The sequence below is a fragment of the Amblyraja radiata genome, chromosome 15, assembly GCF_010909765.2.
Source record: "Amblyraja radiata isolate CabotCenter1 chromosome 15, sAmbRad1.1.pri, whole genome shotgun sequence".
Classification (NCBI taxonomy): domain Eukaryota; kingdom Metazoa; phylum Chordata; class Chondrichthyes; order Rajiformes; family Rajidae; genus Amblyraja; species Amblyraja radiata.
In genome coordinates, this window is record NC_045970.1 from 50,341,802 (window position 1) to 50,356,329 (window position 14,528).

Genomic DNA, 14,528 nt, shown 5'->3' on the forward strand with positions numbered 1-14,528 from the left:
ATTGAGGAAAGACCGATGTTGATCAGATCAAATGTTATCTTCTCTTGGATGATATGAAGATGCCATAACCTTATTCGAAGAGTAAGGCTCCTCCCTGTTATTCAGGCCAACATTTACCCATCAACTATATCTGAGCTACGGGGAGAGGTTGAGTAGACTGGGCCTCTATTCCTTGGAGCACAGGAGGATGAAGGATCATCTTATTGAGGTGTATGAATTCATGAGTGGAATAGATCAGATAGATGAATAGAATCTCTTGGCCAGAGAAGGGGAATCGAGGACCAGAGGATCAAGGTGAAGGGGAAAAGATTTAAAAGGAAACTGAGGGGTAACTTTTGCACACAAAGGGCGGTGGGTGTATGGAACGAGCTGCCAGAGGAGGTAGTTGAGGCTGGGACAATCCCAAAGTTTAAGAAACAGTTAGACAGGCACATACATGCATAGGACAGGTTTGGAGGGATATGGACGAAATGCAGGCAAGTGGGATTAGTGTAGCTGGGACATGTTGGCCGGTGTGGGCAAGTTGGGTCGAAGGGCCTGTTTCCACACTGTATCACTCCATGACTCTAACTAAACTGACCATCATGTTTAGGGTAACTTGCTGTGTGGAACATAAAAGAGTACGGCCCATGAATAGGTATTTCAGACCACAGTGGGGCAGCGGTAGAGTTGCTGCCCCACAGCGCCAGAGACCCAGGTTCAATCCTGACTACGGGTGCTGTCTGTACGGAGTTTGTACCTTCTCCGTTTTGACCATGTGGGTCTTTCCCAGACGCTCCGCTTTCCTCCCACACTATAAAGACGGTCAGGTTTGTAGGTTAATTTGGCTTCTGTAAATTGTCCCTAGTGTGTAGGATAGTGCAAGTGTACGGGGATTGCAGGTGGGCTGAAGGGCCTGTTTCTGCACTGTATCTCTAAACTAAACATTTTCAACGTGACAAAAAACTAAACTAAATGTAGAAACAAGGAACTGCAGGTGTGTAGGATGGAACTGCGGGTGCCGGTTTACACCGAAGATAGACACAAAATGCTGGAGTAAGTCAGCGGGTCAGGAGAGCATGGAGAGGTGACGTTTCATGGTGTGTATGCTCAGTAGTTGGTCACCATGGTGAGAAACCAAAAAATGTACCAGCTGTCCCAGAATTATCAGCCGACAGTGGCTTCAGAAAACAAGCGTGGCAGAGGATGAAAGGAGCCCTCAGTGGTTAACAGCATTGGTTTGGATGGAAAGGACTGCCAAAGACTAACAAAATAAACAACCAGAACAGCTCGAACACACGAGAATTGTGTCAGCCAACGTCAGTGCATTCAGTTGCTCAGCAGGGGTGAAGAGAGAGCTGGATTCAGATGGAAGTTACTGCTTTGAAACATAGAAAATAGGGCCATTTGGCCCTGCGAGCCAGCACCGCCATTCAATATGATCGTGGCTGAACCCCGTTCTTACTTTCTCCTCATATCCCTTGATTCCGTTAGCCCCAAGAGCTGTTATATCTAACTTGGGGTTGCTGAACATCCCGCGGTCTAGGCATAAGCTCAGGGGCGACCGCGCCTTTGTGGTTGCAGCTCCTAGTCTGTGGAACAGCATCCCTCTTCCCATCAGAACTGCCCCCTCCATCGACTCCTTTAAGTCGAGACTTAAAACTCATCTCTACTCCTAAGCCTTTCTTGACGTCCTCTGAGCAAGGGCTACGTGTATGTAGTGATGTATGTACTTAATCTATGAACCACTGTTGTTTGTTATACTATTCTTATACCAATGTAAAGCACTTTGGCCAACGAGAGTTGTTTTTTAAATGTGCTATATAAATAAAAGTGACTTGACTTGACTTGAACTCTCTCTTGAACATATCCAGTGAAATGGCCTCCACTGTCTTCTGTGTCAGAGAATTCCACTTGAGACGGGGGGGGGGTCCGACATATTCCATCCCGACAGCTCTGCGATGGGCAGCAACAGAGCTGAAGAATCTGTGGAAGTCACAGCCACAGACGGCCGTGGAGGCCAAGACTATGGACCTTTTTATGGTGGAGATTGTCAGATTCTTGATGAGTAAGAGTTCATTGGTTCATTATTCTCACCTATGCACTGCACAGTGAAATTCTTACACCGTATTTTGCCGCCATTTACAAAAGAAAAGGAGAAATGAAAAGAGTGCGGCACAGTGGCGCAGCGGTAGAGTTGCTGCCTTACAGCGCCAGAGACCCAGGTTCGATCCTGACTCAGGGTGCCATCTGTACAGGGTTTGTACATCTCCCCGTGACTTGCATGGGTTTTTCCCGGGATCACTGGTTTCCTCCCACACTCCAAAGACGTACAGGTTTGTAGGTTAATTGGCTTGGTATCATTGTAAATTGTCCCTGGTGTGTGTGGATCGCGTCAGTGTGCGGGGATCGCTGGTCGGCGCCCTCTCAGTGGGCCGAAGGGCCTGTTTCCGCGCTGTATCTCTAAACTAAACTGAAACCAAACTAATCTGAAGTGCAAAGTCTGGAGAGGCCCCCTGATCCAGGTGATCCCCATGCTCCAGCAGGACCTCCTCCATCGCTATCGACCGGCTCGGCCCATGAAACGACGTCCCCCTCCTCACCCGGACGCCTCCGTGTCCGGGTTGGGGGGGACGGGGACAACTCCTGTGGCCGTCCTTGAAGATCCTATTCTGCCGGCCCGCTCCTTTCGCCCGTTGTCGTCAGGGGCTTCCTCCTCAATTCTCCAGTCTTCGGGCCGGGTGTCAGGGGTTATGGGGAGAAGGCAGGAGAACAGTGTTGAGAGGGAAAGATAGATCAGCCATGATTGAATGGCGGAGTAGACTTAATAATAATAATAATAATAAATTTTATTTATGGGCGCCTTTCAAGAGTCTCAAGGACACCTTACAAAAATTTAGCAGGTAGAGGAAAAACATGTAAGGGGAATGAAATAAATAGTAGAGACATGACTAGTACACAAATTAAAGACAGAATTCAATTCAAAACACAATATGAGGCAATTAATGCACAGATGAAAAGGGAGGGGGACATGGGGCTAAGGATAGGCAGAGGTGAAGAGATGGGTCTTGAGGCGGGACTGGAAGATGGTGAGGGACACGGAATTGCGGATCAGTTGGGGGAGGGAGTTCCAGAGCCTGGGAGCTGCCCTGGAGAAGGCTCTGTCCCCAAAACTGCGGAGGTTGGACTTGTGGATGGAGAGGAGACCGGCTGATGTGGATCTGAGGGACCGTGAGGGTTGGTAGGGGGAGAGGAGGTCAGTGAGATATGGGGGCGGGGGCAGATGGTGGAGGGCTTTGTAGGTGAGGATCAGGATTTTGTAGGTGATCCGGTGGGAGATGGGAAGCCAGTGAAGTTGTTTGAGGACTGGAGTGATGTGATGCCAGGATTTGGTGTGGGTGATGAGTCGGGCGGCTGTGTTCTGGACCAGTTGGAGTCGGTTGATGTAGGTGGAGCTGATGCCAAGGAGAAGTGAGTTGCAATAGTCCAGTCGGGAGGAGATGAAGGCCTGGATGAGTCTTTCAGCAGCGGGAGGTGTGAGAGAGGGTCTGAGTTTGGCGATGTTGCGGAGATGAAAGAAGGAGGTTGCGCCAAGGTTGCGGGCCTGGGGAGATGGGGAGACAGTGGTGCCGTCGATGGTGAGAGTGGGGTTATTGATTTTGCTGAGTGTGGCTTTGGAGCCTATGAGGAGGAATTCTGTCTTATCGCTGTTGAGTTTGAGGAAGTTATGTTGCATCCAGGTTTTTATAGCTGACAAACAGGAGTTGATATGGGAGAGGGGGGGGGGGGTTGTGGGGGGATTTGGTGCCGAGGTAGATCTGGGTGTCATCGGCGTAACAGTGGAAGTCCAGGTTGAAGTGGCGGAGTATCTGACCAAGGGGGAGGATGTAGATGATGAAGAGGAGGGGGCCGAATACGGAGCCTTGGGGAACGCCTTGAGTGACTGTGGCTGTAGCCGAGGTGTGGTTGTGGAGAGAGATGAAGTGGGATCTGTTGGAAAGGTAGGAACGGAGCCAGCTGAGTGCAGAGCCTTCAATGCCGAGGTCTTTGAGTCTGGTGAGCAAGATGTTATGGTTCACTGTATCGAAGGCTGCGCTCAGGCAGAGGAGGATGAGGATGTTGAGGGAACCAGTGTCAGCAGAGGTGAGGAGGTCGTTGAGGACTTTGAGGCGAGCAGTTTCTGTGCTATGGAGGGGGCGAAAGCCAGATTGGAGGGGTTCAAGTAGGTTATACGCAAGGAGGTGGGAATGAAGTTGCGACGCAACGATACGCTCCAGGGTTTTTGAAAGAAAGGGGAGGTTTGAGATTGAGCGGTAGTTAATGAGAGAGGAGGGATCAAGACCAGATTTCTTTAAGATTGGTGTGACAGCAGCAGTTTTGAAAGTGGAGGGGACAATTCCTTGGGACAATGAGGAGTTGAAGAGATTAGTGAGGTAGGGGCAGAGAACGGGGAGGCAGGACTTCAGCAGGGGAGTGGGGAGAGGGTCGAGGGAGCAGGTAGTGGGTTAATGGGCCAAATGGCCTAATTCTTCTCCTAGAACTTATGACACGGGGAAATCTCTTTCAGCAAGGTTTTGAGGTGTCTATAGTCATATACAGTCATACAACGTGGAAACAGGCCCTTGCCCACACCGACCACATGTCCCAGCTACACTAGTCCCATCTGCCTGCATTTGGTCCATATCCCTCCAAACCTATCCTATCCATGTACCTGTCTAACTGTTTCTTAGACGGTTCGATAGTCCCAGCCTCAACCCCCTCCTCTAGCAGTTTGTTCCATACCTCCACCACCCTTTGTGTGAAGAAGTTACCCCTCAGATTCCTATAAAATGTCTCCCCCCCCCTAAACCCATGTCCTCTGGTTCTCGATTCCCCTACTCTGGGCAAGAGACTCCGTGCGTCTACCCGATCCATTCCTCGTATGATTTTATACATTATGTATAAGGAATGGATGCAGAGCTGCCACAATAAAACACTTTTTTTTTTTTAAAGCAGGCTCCACAGTTAATGCACGATCCCTGAGGGAGAGGAGGGAGGAAGGAGATGTTTTTACAAGCAAAACTGCCTCCTGGTGTGCTTGTCAAAAAGGTGGGAGCAGAGAAATGACAGAACATTTGGTTCTCACATAATTTGCTAACCCTTAATTTAGAGTTTCATCAGATCTTTTTTCAGACTTGCTGGAAGGAAAATAGAGAAAATCGGCTTAGTGCTGCGCTAGCTCTGCCTCAGCGCACCAGAGACCCGCATTCAATCCTGACTATGAGTGTGTCTGCGTGGGGTTTGTATGTCCTCCCCGTAACCTGCGTGGGTTTTCTCCAGGAGCTCCGGTTTCGTCCCACACTCCAAAGACGTACAAGTTTGCAGGTTGATTGGACCAATGTTCAGCTTGGTCGAGATAGAAACATACAAAATAGGTGCAGGAGTAGGCCATTCGGCCCTTCAATATGATCATGGCTGATCATCCAACTCAGTATCCTGTACCTGCCTTCTCTCCATACCCCCTGATCCCTTTAGCCACAAGGGCCACATCTAACTCCCTCTTAAATATAGCCAATGAACTGGCCTCAACTACCTTCTGTGGCAAAGAATTCCAGAGATTCACCACTCTGTGTGAAAAAGGTTTTTCTCATCTCGGTCCTAAAAGATTTCCCCCTTATCCTTAAACGGTGACCCCTTGTTCTGGACTTCCCCAACATCGGGAACAATCTTCCTGCATCTAGCCTGTCCGACCCCTTAAGAATTTTGTACGTTTCTATAAGATCCCCCCTCCATCTTCTAAATTCTAGCGAGTACAAGCCGAGTCTATCCAGTCTTTCTTCATATGAAAGTCCTGACATCCCAGGAATCAGTCTGGTGAACCTTCTCTGTACTCCGAAAGATGCTTTTCTTCAACCATTTGCAAGCAGCCTGATTAAAATCTAACTGCAGGCAGTCTCGAAAAAACTTAAGTCAGCAGAAACATTTTAACTTTTAGCAGATTCTCTACGAGTGTGAGGAGGAACAGGACGGTTTTACACACACGCTCGCACACGCACACACACAATCGGTTCTTTGTTCACTTACACATCTGGCAGGCGGCTACCTCCATTGTGGCCGACAACTGTACATATCCAGGAAACTTTGGTCACGGTTCTGGGGAATATTTATGCGGTCGCTGTTACTGTGGTCGGTTTGGAATTTGGAGAAGATACAGCAACATTTTATGCATTTACAGGGGAAATAGCCCAAAGCCAAGCCAGGGAGGTGGCATAGAAAAAAATCCGACACAGAGCTGGAGATTTAAAAAAAGATAAGTTGATAAATGATAGGAGCAGAATTAGGCCATTCGGCCCATTCAATCGTGGTTGATCTATCTTTCCCGCGTTGGGCGTCAAGGTGGCGCGGGGGTAAAGTTGCCGTCTTACAGCACTTGCAACGCCGGAGGCCCGGGTTCGATCCCGACTACGGGTGTCTGTTCGGAGTTTGTACGTTCTCCCCGTGACCCATCTTATCCGAGATCTTCAGTTTCCTCCCACACGCCAAAGACGAACAGGTTTGTAGGTTAATTGGCTTGGTGTATGTGTAAAACTGTCCCTAGTGTGTGCAGGATAGTGTTAATGTGCGGGGTGATCGCTGGTCGTTGCAGATGGGCCGAAGGGCCTGTTTCCTCGCTGCATCTCGAAACTAAACTAAACCCCATTCTCCTGCCTTCGCCCCCCTATAAGTGATTATAAGCTGGTTTAAACCGAAGCATCTCTGAAGAAGGGTCTCGACCCAAAACGTCAGCCATTCCTTCTCTCCAGAGATGCTGCCTGTCCCGGTGAGTTGCTACAGCTTTTTGTGTCTATTTTTTCTATCTGTGAAGACAGCTACCAATTGCATCATTATCTGAACTCCCCAAATATTGGTGCATTTCATTCTCATAGCAGCTGTAAATTTGACTTCTCAGACCAGAGGCAATAGTGGGTCAGGTTTTCCCCAAATGATTTCAAAACAAGCTGGTCAAATTTCAAAAGGTGTTTTTTTGAGTGGAAACCTGGCCAAGGGGAAATAAATAGCATACATACAAGTTAATAAAGGAACACATGTTTCCCTTTCTTTGAACAATCTTTGTTTGCTTTAAGGTTTGTTCCAGCAATTACACTATTTTTAAAGATCCAGCAGGCACGATTTATTATGCACCTGCCAGTAATCAGAAACCATAGCTAATTTGGGACAGAAATTTTAATTACCTTTTTCTAGACTCTTTTGTTAAAGAGTGCACTGGACCTGAATACCAGCCCTCTCCTCATGCTTTTACTGCTACATGCTCCCTCACTCTCTGCAAAAACTTGCCAGTCCTGCTTGTTAAAATATTAAGTAAACCGTACAGCAATGCAGACACCAGCAGTTCTCAAGTATTGTGTGGCTGTGGAACTGTATCCGCTGACTCAGCATCGACAGTCCAGGTGGGGATGAAGTAGGGAGTTTAATGTTCTGTAATTAAAATAATATGCAGCAAACAAATGAAAAGGGTGTTATGGTGGCGCAGCGGGAAGATTTGCTGCCTTACAGCGCCAGAGACCCGGGTTTAATCCAGACTACGGGTGCTGTCTGTACCGAACTTGCGCATTCTCCCTGTGACCCTCGTGGGTTTTCTCCGGGTGCTCCGGTCTCCTCCCACATTCCAAAGATGCGTAGGTTAGTAGAAACAAAGGAACTGCAGATGCTGCTTATACCCAAGTTGGACGCAAAGTGCTGGAGTAACTCAGCGGGTCAGGCAGCATCTCTGGGGAAAACAGATGGGCGACGTTTCGGGTTGGGAAGAAGGGTCCCGTGGGATAGGAAACTAGGCAGATAAACTACTTGCCACTTACTTCATTTGTTTTAGTTTTTGGGGAGAGAGCGTAGAAACAGGCCCTTCGACCGACCAGCAATCAGGGAAGAAGGGTCCCAACCCAAAACGTCACCCATCCTTTTTCTCCAGAGATGCTGCCTGACCTGCTGAGTTGCTCCAGCATTTTGTGTCTAGTTTTGGACGTTAATTGGCCTCTGTAAATTGTCCTTGTGTGTAGGGATAGAACTAGTGTATGGGAGATTGCTGTTCGCCGCAGACTCTGTGGGCCGAAGGGCCTGTTTCCATACTGTATCTCTAATTCAAAAACAAATAAGGTAAGAGGCAAGTAGTTCATCTGCATAGTTTCCTATCCCACGCCAAATACAGTCAGATGAAATCCTTTCACAAGTCACATTGCTGAGCTATCCTTACAATATTCCACTGTGTGGAACACTGGCCACACTATCAGCATGGCAAAAATGGGTCACTCGTAACTGATATCAAGGAAATGCATTCAAGGATTGTTGGTACAATAGCCGATCCTACCCACAATATCTCTATTCGCCAAATCACGTACACAAGTTGGTGATTCCTAAATTGCAAGCGCTATAAATTATTCTGCCATCTTTACTTCAGACAAACGACGCAGAAACAGGCCCCTCGGCCCAGTGAGTCTGCACCGGCCAGGGCGGTGAATCTGTGGAATTCATTGTTACAGAAGGCTGGATGGATATTTTTAAGGCAGAGATAGATAGATTCTTGATTAGTACGGGTGCCAGGGTTATGCAGAGAAGGCAGGAGAATGGGGTCAGGAGGGAGAGATAGATCAGCCATAATAGAAAACATAGAAACATAGAAAATAGGTGCAGGAGTAGGCCATTCGGCCCTTCGTGCCTGCACCGCCATTCAATATGATCATGGCTGATCATCCAACTCAGTATCCTGAACCTGCCTTCTCTCCATACCCCCTGATCCCTTTAGCCACAAGGGCCACATCTAACTCCCTCTTAAATATAGCCAATAAACTGGCCTCAACTACCTTCTGTGGCAGAGAATTCCAGAGATTCACCACTCTCTGTGTGAAAAATGTTTTCCTCATCTTGGACCTAAAAGATTTCCCCTTTATCCTTAAACTGTGACCCTTTGTTCTGGACTTCCCCAATATCGGGAACAATCTTCCTGCATCTAGCCTGTCCAACCCCTTAAGAATTTTGTAAGTTTCTATAAGATCTTCTGACAGAGTAGACCTGATGGGCCGAATGGCCTAATTTCTGCTCCTGTTACTTTGTTCTGACCAGCGATCACCCCGCCCACTAGCTCTATCCCAGTGCCAGGGGCCATTTACAATTTTACTGAAGCTCATTAATCTGCAACGTCTTTGGAGCGTGGGCGGAAACAGGAGCACCCGGAGAAAACCCACGGGGTCACAGGATGGACGTACAAACTCTGTACAGACAGCACTCGTTGTCAGGATCGAACCCGGAGCTCTGATGCTGTAATGCAGCAGCTCTACCGCTGCGCCACCGTGTCGCCCTTTCTACGGAGGCAATGTTCTACAAGTACTGCGGCACACACTGAAATAACACAGAAGTTGCTTTCACATGATAAATAGCCCAAGGACTCAACTCGTTTTCTCTCTGACCAGCCCTGAGGTTGACGAAATTGAGAGTAACCAACCCATAACCTGTGCGATGGAGTAGAGTTGGAATGGGACAACTGAGAGAGAGAGAGCTATTTGTTCTGTTTCTAACCTGGTGTCATTTTACATCGTGTCTGATGGGTTATTATCATTAGAGGCACTATTATTCCGCCACGATTCGATGAAGTTTCAAAGAATACTGAGCCCTATTGTGCATCGCAGGGTTCAGAATCACAGTCTGCCTGGAATATCACGAGCCTGACCGTTCACAGAAGAAACATAGAAACATAGACAATAGGTGCAGGAGTAGGCCATTCGGCCCTTCGAGGCAGCACCATCATTCAATATGATCATAGCTGATCAGAAAAATCAGTACCCCATTCCTGCTTTTCCCCCCATATCCCTTGAATCCGTTAGCCCCAAGAGCTAAATCTAACCCTATTATTCCTGGTTTCACAAATTCACAAGTTATCGGAGTAGAATTAGGCCATTCGGCCCATCGAGTCGACCCCGACATTCAATCATGGCTGATCTCTGACACCTAATCCCATTGGCCTGCCTTCTCCCCTCAACACCCGATCTAAACAAGAACTTCCCTATCTCTGCCTTAAAAACATCCAGTGGATTGGCCTCCACTGCCTTCTGTGGCAGAGAATTCCACAGATGCACAACTCTCCGGGTGCAAACCAGAAGCTCGGCCAGATCAAGAATTAAGGGGTCTTCGGGAAAATGGAGGCACAAGAAATTGCATATGCTGATATATTGGGTAGAACACAACGTGCTGGAGTAACTCGTTTGGTCAGGCGGCATTTCCGGAGGACTCGCTGAGTTACTCCAGCACTTTGTGTTCTAATTCAGGAGGCTTAGATACTGATTGCAATCAAAGTGAAACCAGTACTAAATGCTAATCACTGAGAACGCTATTCGTGTTATCCCCCTTCCTTGCACTAAACATTATTCACGTTATTCCCCGTTTGCACTAAACGGTCACGGTTCCGACCCGGAAGGTCGCCTGTCCATGTCCTCCACAGATGCTGCCTGACCTGCTGAGTTGCGCCAGCACTTTGTGCTTTGCCCAAGATTCCAGCCTTGTACGTTCCTCCTGTGACCCCGGGGGGGTTTTCCGGGTGCTCCTGTTTCCGTCCACACGCCAAAGATGTTGCAGGTTGTAGGTTAATTGGCTTCGGTAAAATTGTAAATTTCCCCTGTCAGTAGGATAGAGCTAGTGGACTGGTCGGCGCGGACTCGGCGGGCCGAAGGGCCTGTTTCCGCGCTGTATCTATGTCGTCTAAACTGTCACTATGAGGGTCTCAATCCAAAACGCCACCAATCCGTGTTCTCGACCGACCCGCTGAGTGACTCCAGCACTCCTTTTGTGTATTGACCAGGATTTGCAGTTCCTTGTTTCTACATTCATTGCAAACACCTCACGGCTTGAAAGCCCCAGTCACGTTTACTCTGCAACTTAGTAATTACGTACAGAGTGATGCGCTCAATGTATCCACATTTGCACCCACCTCTCCTGTCAGAAACATCCTCTGAAGATACCCCACTGTTGATTCTGCACAGACACAATTTCTACAACCAATTTCTCCTGTGGTTTTAATTATAATATACATTCTAATAAACTACCCCCTGTACATTCTCTTCCCCCTTCCACAACTATCCTTACCTAAACTACCCCCTCTCCCCTTCTACCCCATCTCACCTTCTCCCACTTCACCGTCCCCTAGTCCCTCTCCTCTTCCTTCTGCCATCTCAACCCACCCTTACCCCTTCTACCATCTCAACTACCCCTCTACTCTCCTTCCCCGACTATCCTCTGCTCCCCCCCAACGACCCCCTAATCCCTATGCTCCTCCAACCACCCCCTATTATCCATCCCCTTCTCCCACCCCCTATCCCCTCTCCCCCTTCACCCACCCTCACTATCCCCTCCCCTCTCCCTTCTCCCACTTCAACTATCCCCCAGCTACCCCTAATCTCATCCTTCTCCGCTTCCAACTATCCCCCAGCTACCCCTGATCACATCTCCCATTCCCCCAGCCAACTATCTCCTCTCATCCCCCTGTTCCCACCCCAACTATTCCCTATCTCTTCTCCTCCCCTTTCTCCCACCACCACGGCCCCCTCTCCCATGCCCACTATCATCTCTCAGCCTCCCCCCAGCCCCATTTACGCTCCACCACTCTTCTCCAACCCGCACCTTTACCCTCTATCTCCACCCCCCCCCCCCCCCCCCCCCCCCCCCCCCCCCGACACCCACCTACTGCTCTGATGCGGAGTCCGGGTGGAGGTCTGAGCGCTCTCCGGATCCAGGCTTCCCTCAGCACCTCCAGGTGCGAGGCTCGGCCGCCCAGCAGCAGCACCTCGCCGCCGCCGCCGCCTCCTCCACCGCCCAGGCAGCCGAGCAGCCGAAGCTGCGACACGGCTTGCACCAGGCGCCCGTTCCACACGCTGCGCCCGTTCTCCGCCTTCAGCTCGGCCAGAAGCTGCCGCCCGTCCCGGGACTTCTCCGGCTCCGGCTTCGGCTTCGGCTTCGGCTCCGGGTCTGGGTGTGGGTCGGGCACCGTCTTCGAGGCCCCGGCGCCCAGCACCAGCGCCAGCGAGCAGCGGCTCAGCTCCACCAACATGGTGCTCGCCCAGTCGCCTCCCTCGCCCTCTCTGCATGCAGCCCGCCGACGCTGCTGCCAGGCAACCAGCCCCGGGGCCCCGTCACTCACACAGCCACTGGGCGGGAAGGCCGCCGTCCATCCACTGCACCGACCTGTGCAAGATCACTCCTTTTCCTTATCCGCGTCTCATTGAAACATAGAACATAGGTGCAGGAGGAGGCCATTTGGCCCTTCGAGCCTGCACCGCCATTCATTGTGATCATGGCTGATCAACCACATTCAGTAACCCGTGCCTGCCTTCTCCCCAAATCCCTTGATTCCGCTAGCCCCTAGAGCTCTATCTATCTAACTCTCTTTTAAATTCATCCAGAGAATTGGCCTCCACTGGCAGAAAATTCCACAAATTCACAACTTTTAAGTGCGATGCTCCGGTATTCCCTGGGAAACGTCTTCTCATTTTGCACTGTACTGTTGCTTTGCAAGATGACAATAAAGGTTGATTGATTGAACTCTCTGGGTGAAAAAGTTTTTCTAATCTCATTTTTAAATGGCCTCCCCATTATTCTTAGACTGTAGCCTCTGGTTCTGGACTCCCCTAACGTTGGGATTTTTTTTCCTGCACTAGCATGTCCAGTCCTTTTATAATTTTATACGTTTCTACAAGATATCCTCTCATCCTTCTAAATTCCAATGAATACAAGCCCAGTCTTTCCAATCTTTCCTCGTAGGACAGTCTTGCCATCCCGGGGATTAATCCCGTGAACCTACACTGCACTAACTCAATAGCAAGGATGTCCTTCCTCAATTAGGAGACCAAAACTGTACACAATACTCCAGGTGTGGTCTCACCAGGGCCCTGTACAACTGCAGAAGGGCCTCTTTACTCCAACACTCAAATCCTCTCGTTATGAAGGTCAACATGCCAATAGGTTTTTTCACTGCCTGCTGTACCTGCATGCTTACTTTCATACATACAATTATACCAAGCTAAATAACCTACAAACCTGTTTGTTTTGGAGTGTGGGAGGAAATCGAAGATCCCGGAGAAAACCCACGCAGGTGAGAACGGGGAGAACGTAGACTCCATAGAGCACCCGTAGTCGGGATCAAACCCGGGTCTCAGGCTCTGTAAGGCTGCACCGCTGTGGTATCAACAAACACAAGGAACTGTTGGTGCTGGGAACCTGAACAAAAGGCAAAGTGCTGGAGGAACTCAGCGGGCCAGGCAGCATTGGTGGAGGAAATGGACAGACGTTTGGGGTCGGGATCTTCAGGTTGATCAGACAGTATTGTGTGCAGTTTTGGTCCCTTAATTTGAGGAAGGACATTCTTGCTATTCTATGGATGTTTTCAAGAGTGTCAGATAGAGCTGAAGAAGGGTTTTGGCCCGAAACGTCGCCTATTTCCTTCGCTCCATAGATGCTGCTGCACCCGCTGAGTTTCCCCGGCAATTTTGTGTACCTCAGAGCTATCCATTGTTGCTCATATATCGAATAACACAAGACCTCACTCAGCAGCATGGCTGGCGACATCAATAATGCATCTCCAATCTGCCTAATTGGGTTGTTGTGATAAGCGAATGTCATGTTTTAATACGTACAAGTGTTTTGTTACAGGAAGAGACCCCCCACCGCCCATGTCCACAGCGACCAACCAACGCAGTTATTTCCAACCAATACTTTCAGTGTTATTTACCTTCAAAACCATTCATAGTGATACAGGTCCAGCACCGATGATCCGGCAGCCTTGGTTCCACAGCCTTTCTGGATTATATGGCTTTGCCGGACAAACAGAGGCCATGGCCTCCGAGAGGAGTCCAAAGGTACCAGAACGGTCCGCCTCGGAACAAGATACCAGGCTGCAAAGTCGACCTCAGAAATCAGCCATGAGACGGATCTCATTTGCTTTCGAAAGCCATTTGCTTTCTTCACTGCCTGCTGAACCTGCATGCTTACTTTCATTGACTGATGAACAAGGACCCCAGATCCCGTTGTACTTCCCCTTTTCCCAACTTGACACCATTTAGATAATAATCTGCCTTCCTGTTTTTGCTACCAAAGTGGATAACCTCACATTTATCCACATTAAACTGCATCTGTCCACTCACCCAACCTGTCCAAGTCACACCTGCATTCTCATAGCATCCTCCTCACAGTTCACACTGCCACCCAGCTTTGTGTCATCTGCAAATTTGCTAATGTTACTTTGAATCCCTTCATCTAAACCATTGTAAATAGCTGCGGTCCCAGCACCGAGCCTTGCGGTACCCCACTCGTCACTGCCTGCATTTCTATAAGGGACCCGTTAATCCCTATTCTTTGTTTCCTGTCTGCCAACCAATTTTCTGTCCATGTCAGCACTCTACCTCCAATACCATATGCCCTAATTTTGCCCTCTAATCTTCTATGTGGGACCTTATCAAATGCTGTCTGAAAGTCCAGGTACACTACATCCACTGGCTCTCCCTTGTCCATTTTCCTAGTTACATCCTCAAAAGAAT

The 14,528-nt window shown here is 49.1% G+C and overlaps 1 protein-coding gene across 3 annotated transcripts in view; it reads right to left on the bottom strand.

Annotated features, from left to right (window-relative positions):
* Positions 1-12,205, bottom strand: part of stox1 (storkhead box 1) — a 34,887-nt gene extending 22,682 nt beyond the window's left edge. Inside the window, exon 1 of one of the 3 annotated variants that reach the window (XM_033034426.1) lies at positions 11,680-12,205. In XM_033034426.1, the coding sequence (XP_032890317.1) occupies positions 11,680-12,046 (367 nt within the window). In that variant the 5' untranslated portion in view covers positions 12,047-12,205. Of the gene's footprint in view, positions 1-6,042; positions 6,216-11,679 lie in introns of those variants that run through there. The other 2 variants (XM_033034425.1, XM_033034429.1) reach the window with 2 other exon arrangements.
* Between the last annotated feature and the right edge of the window lie 2,323 nt (positions 12,206-14,528).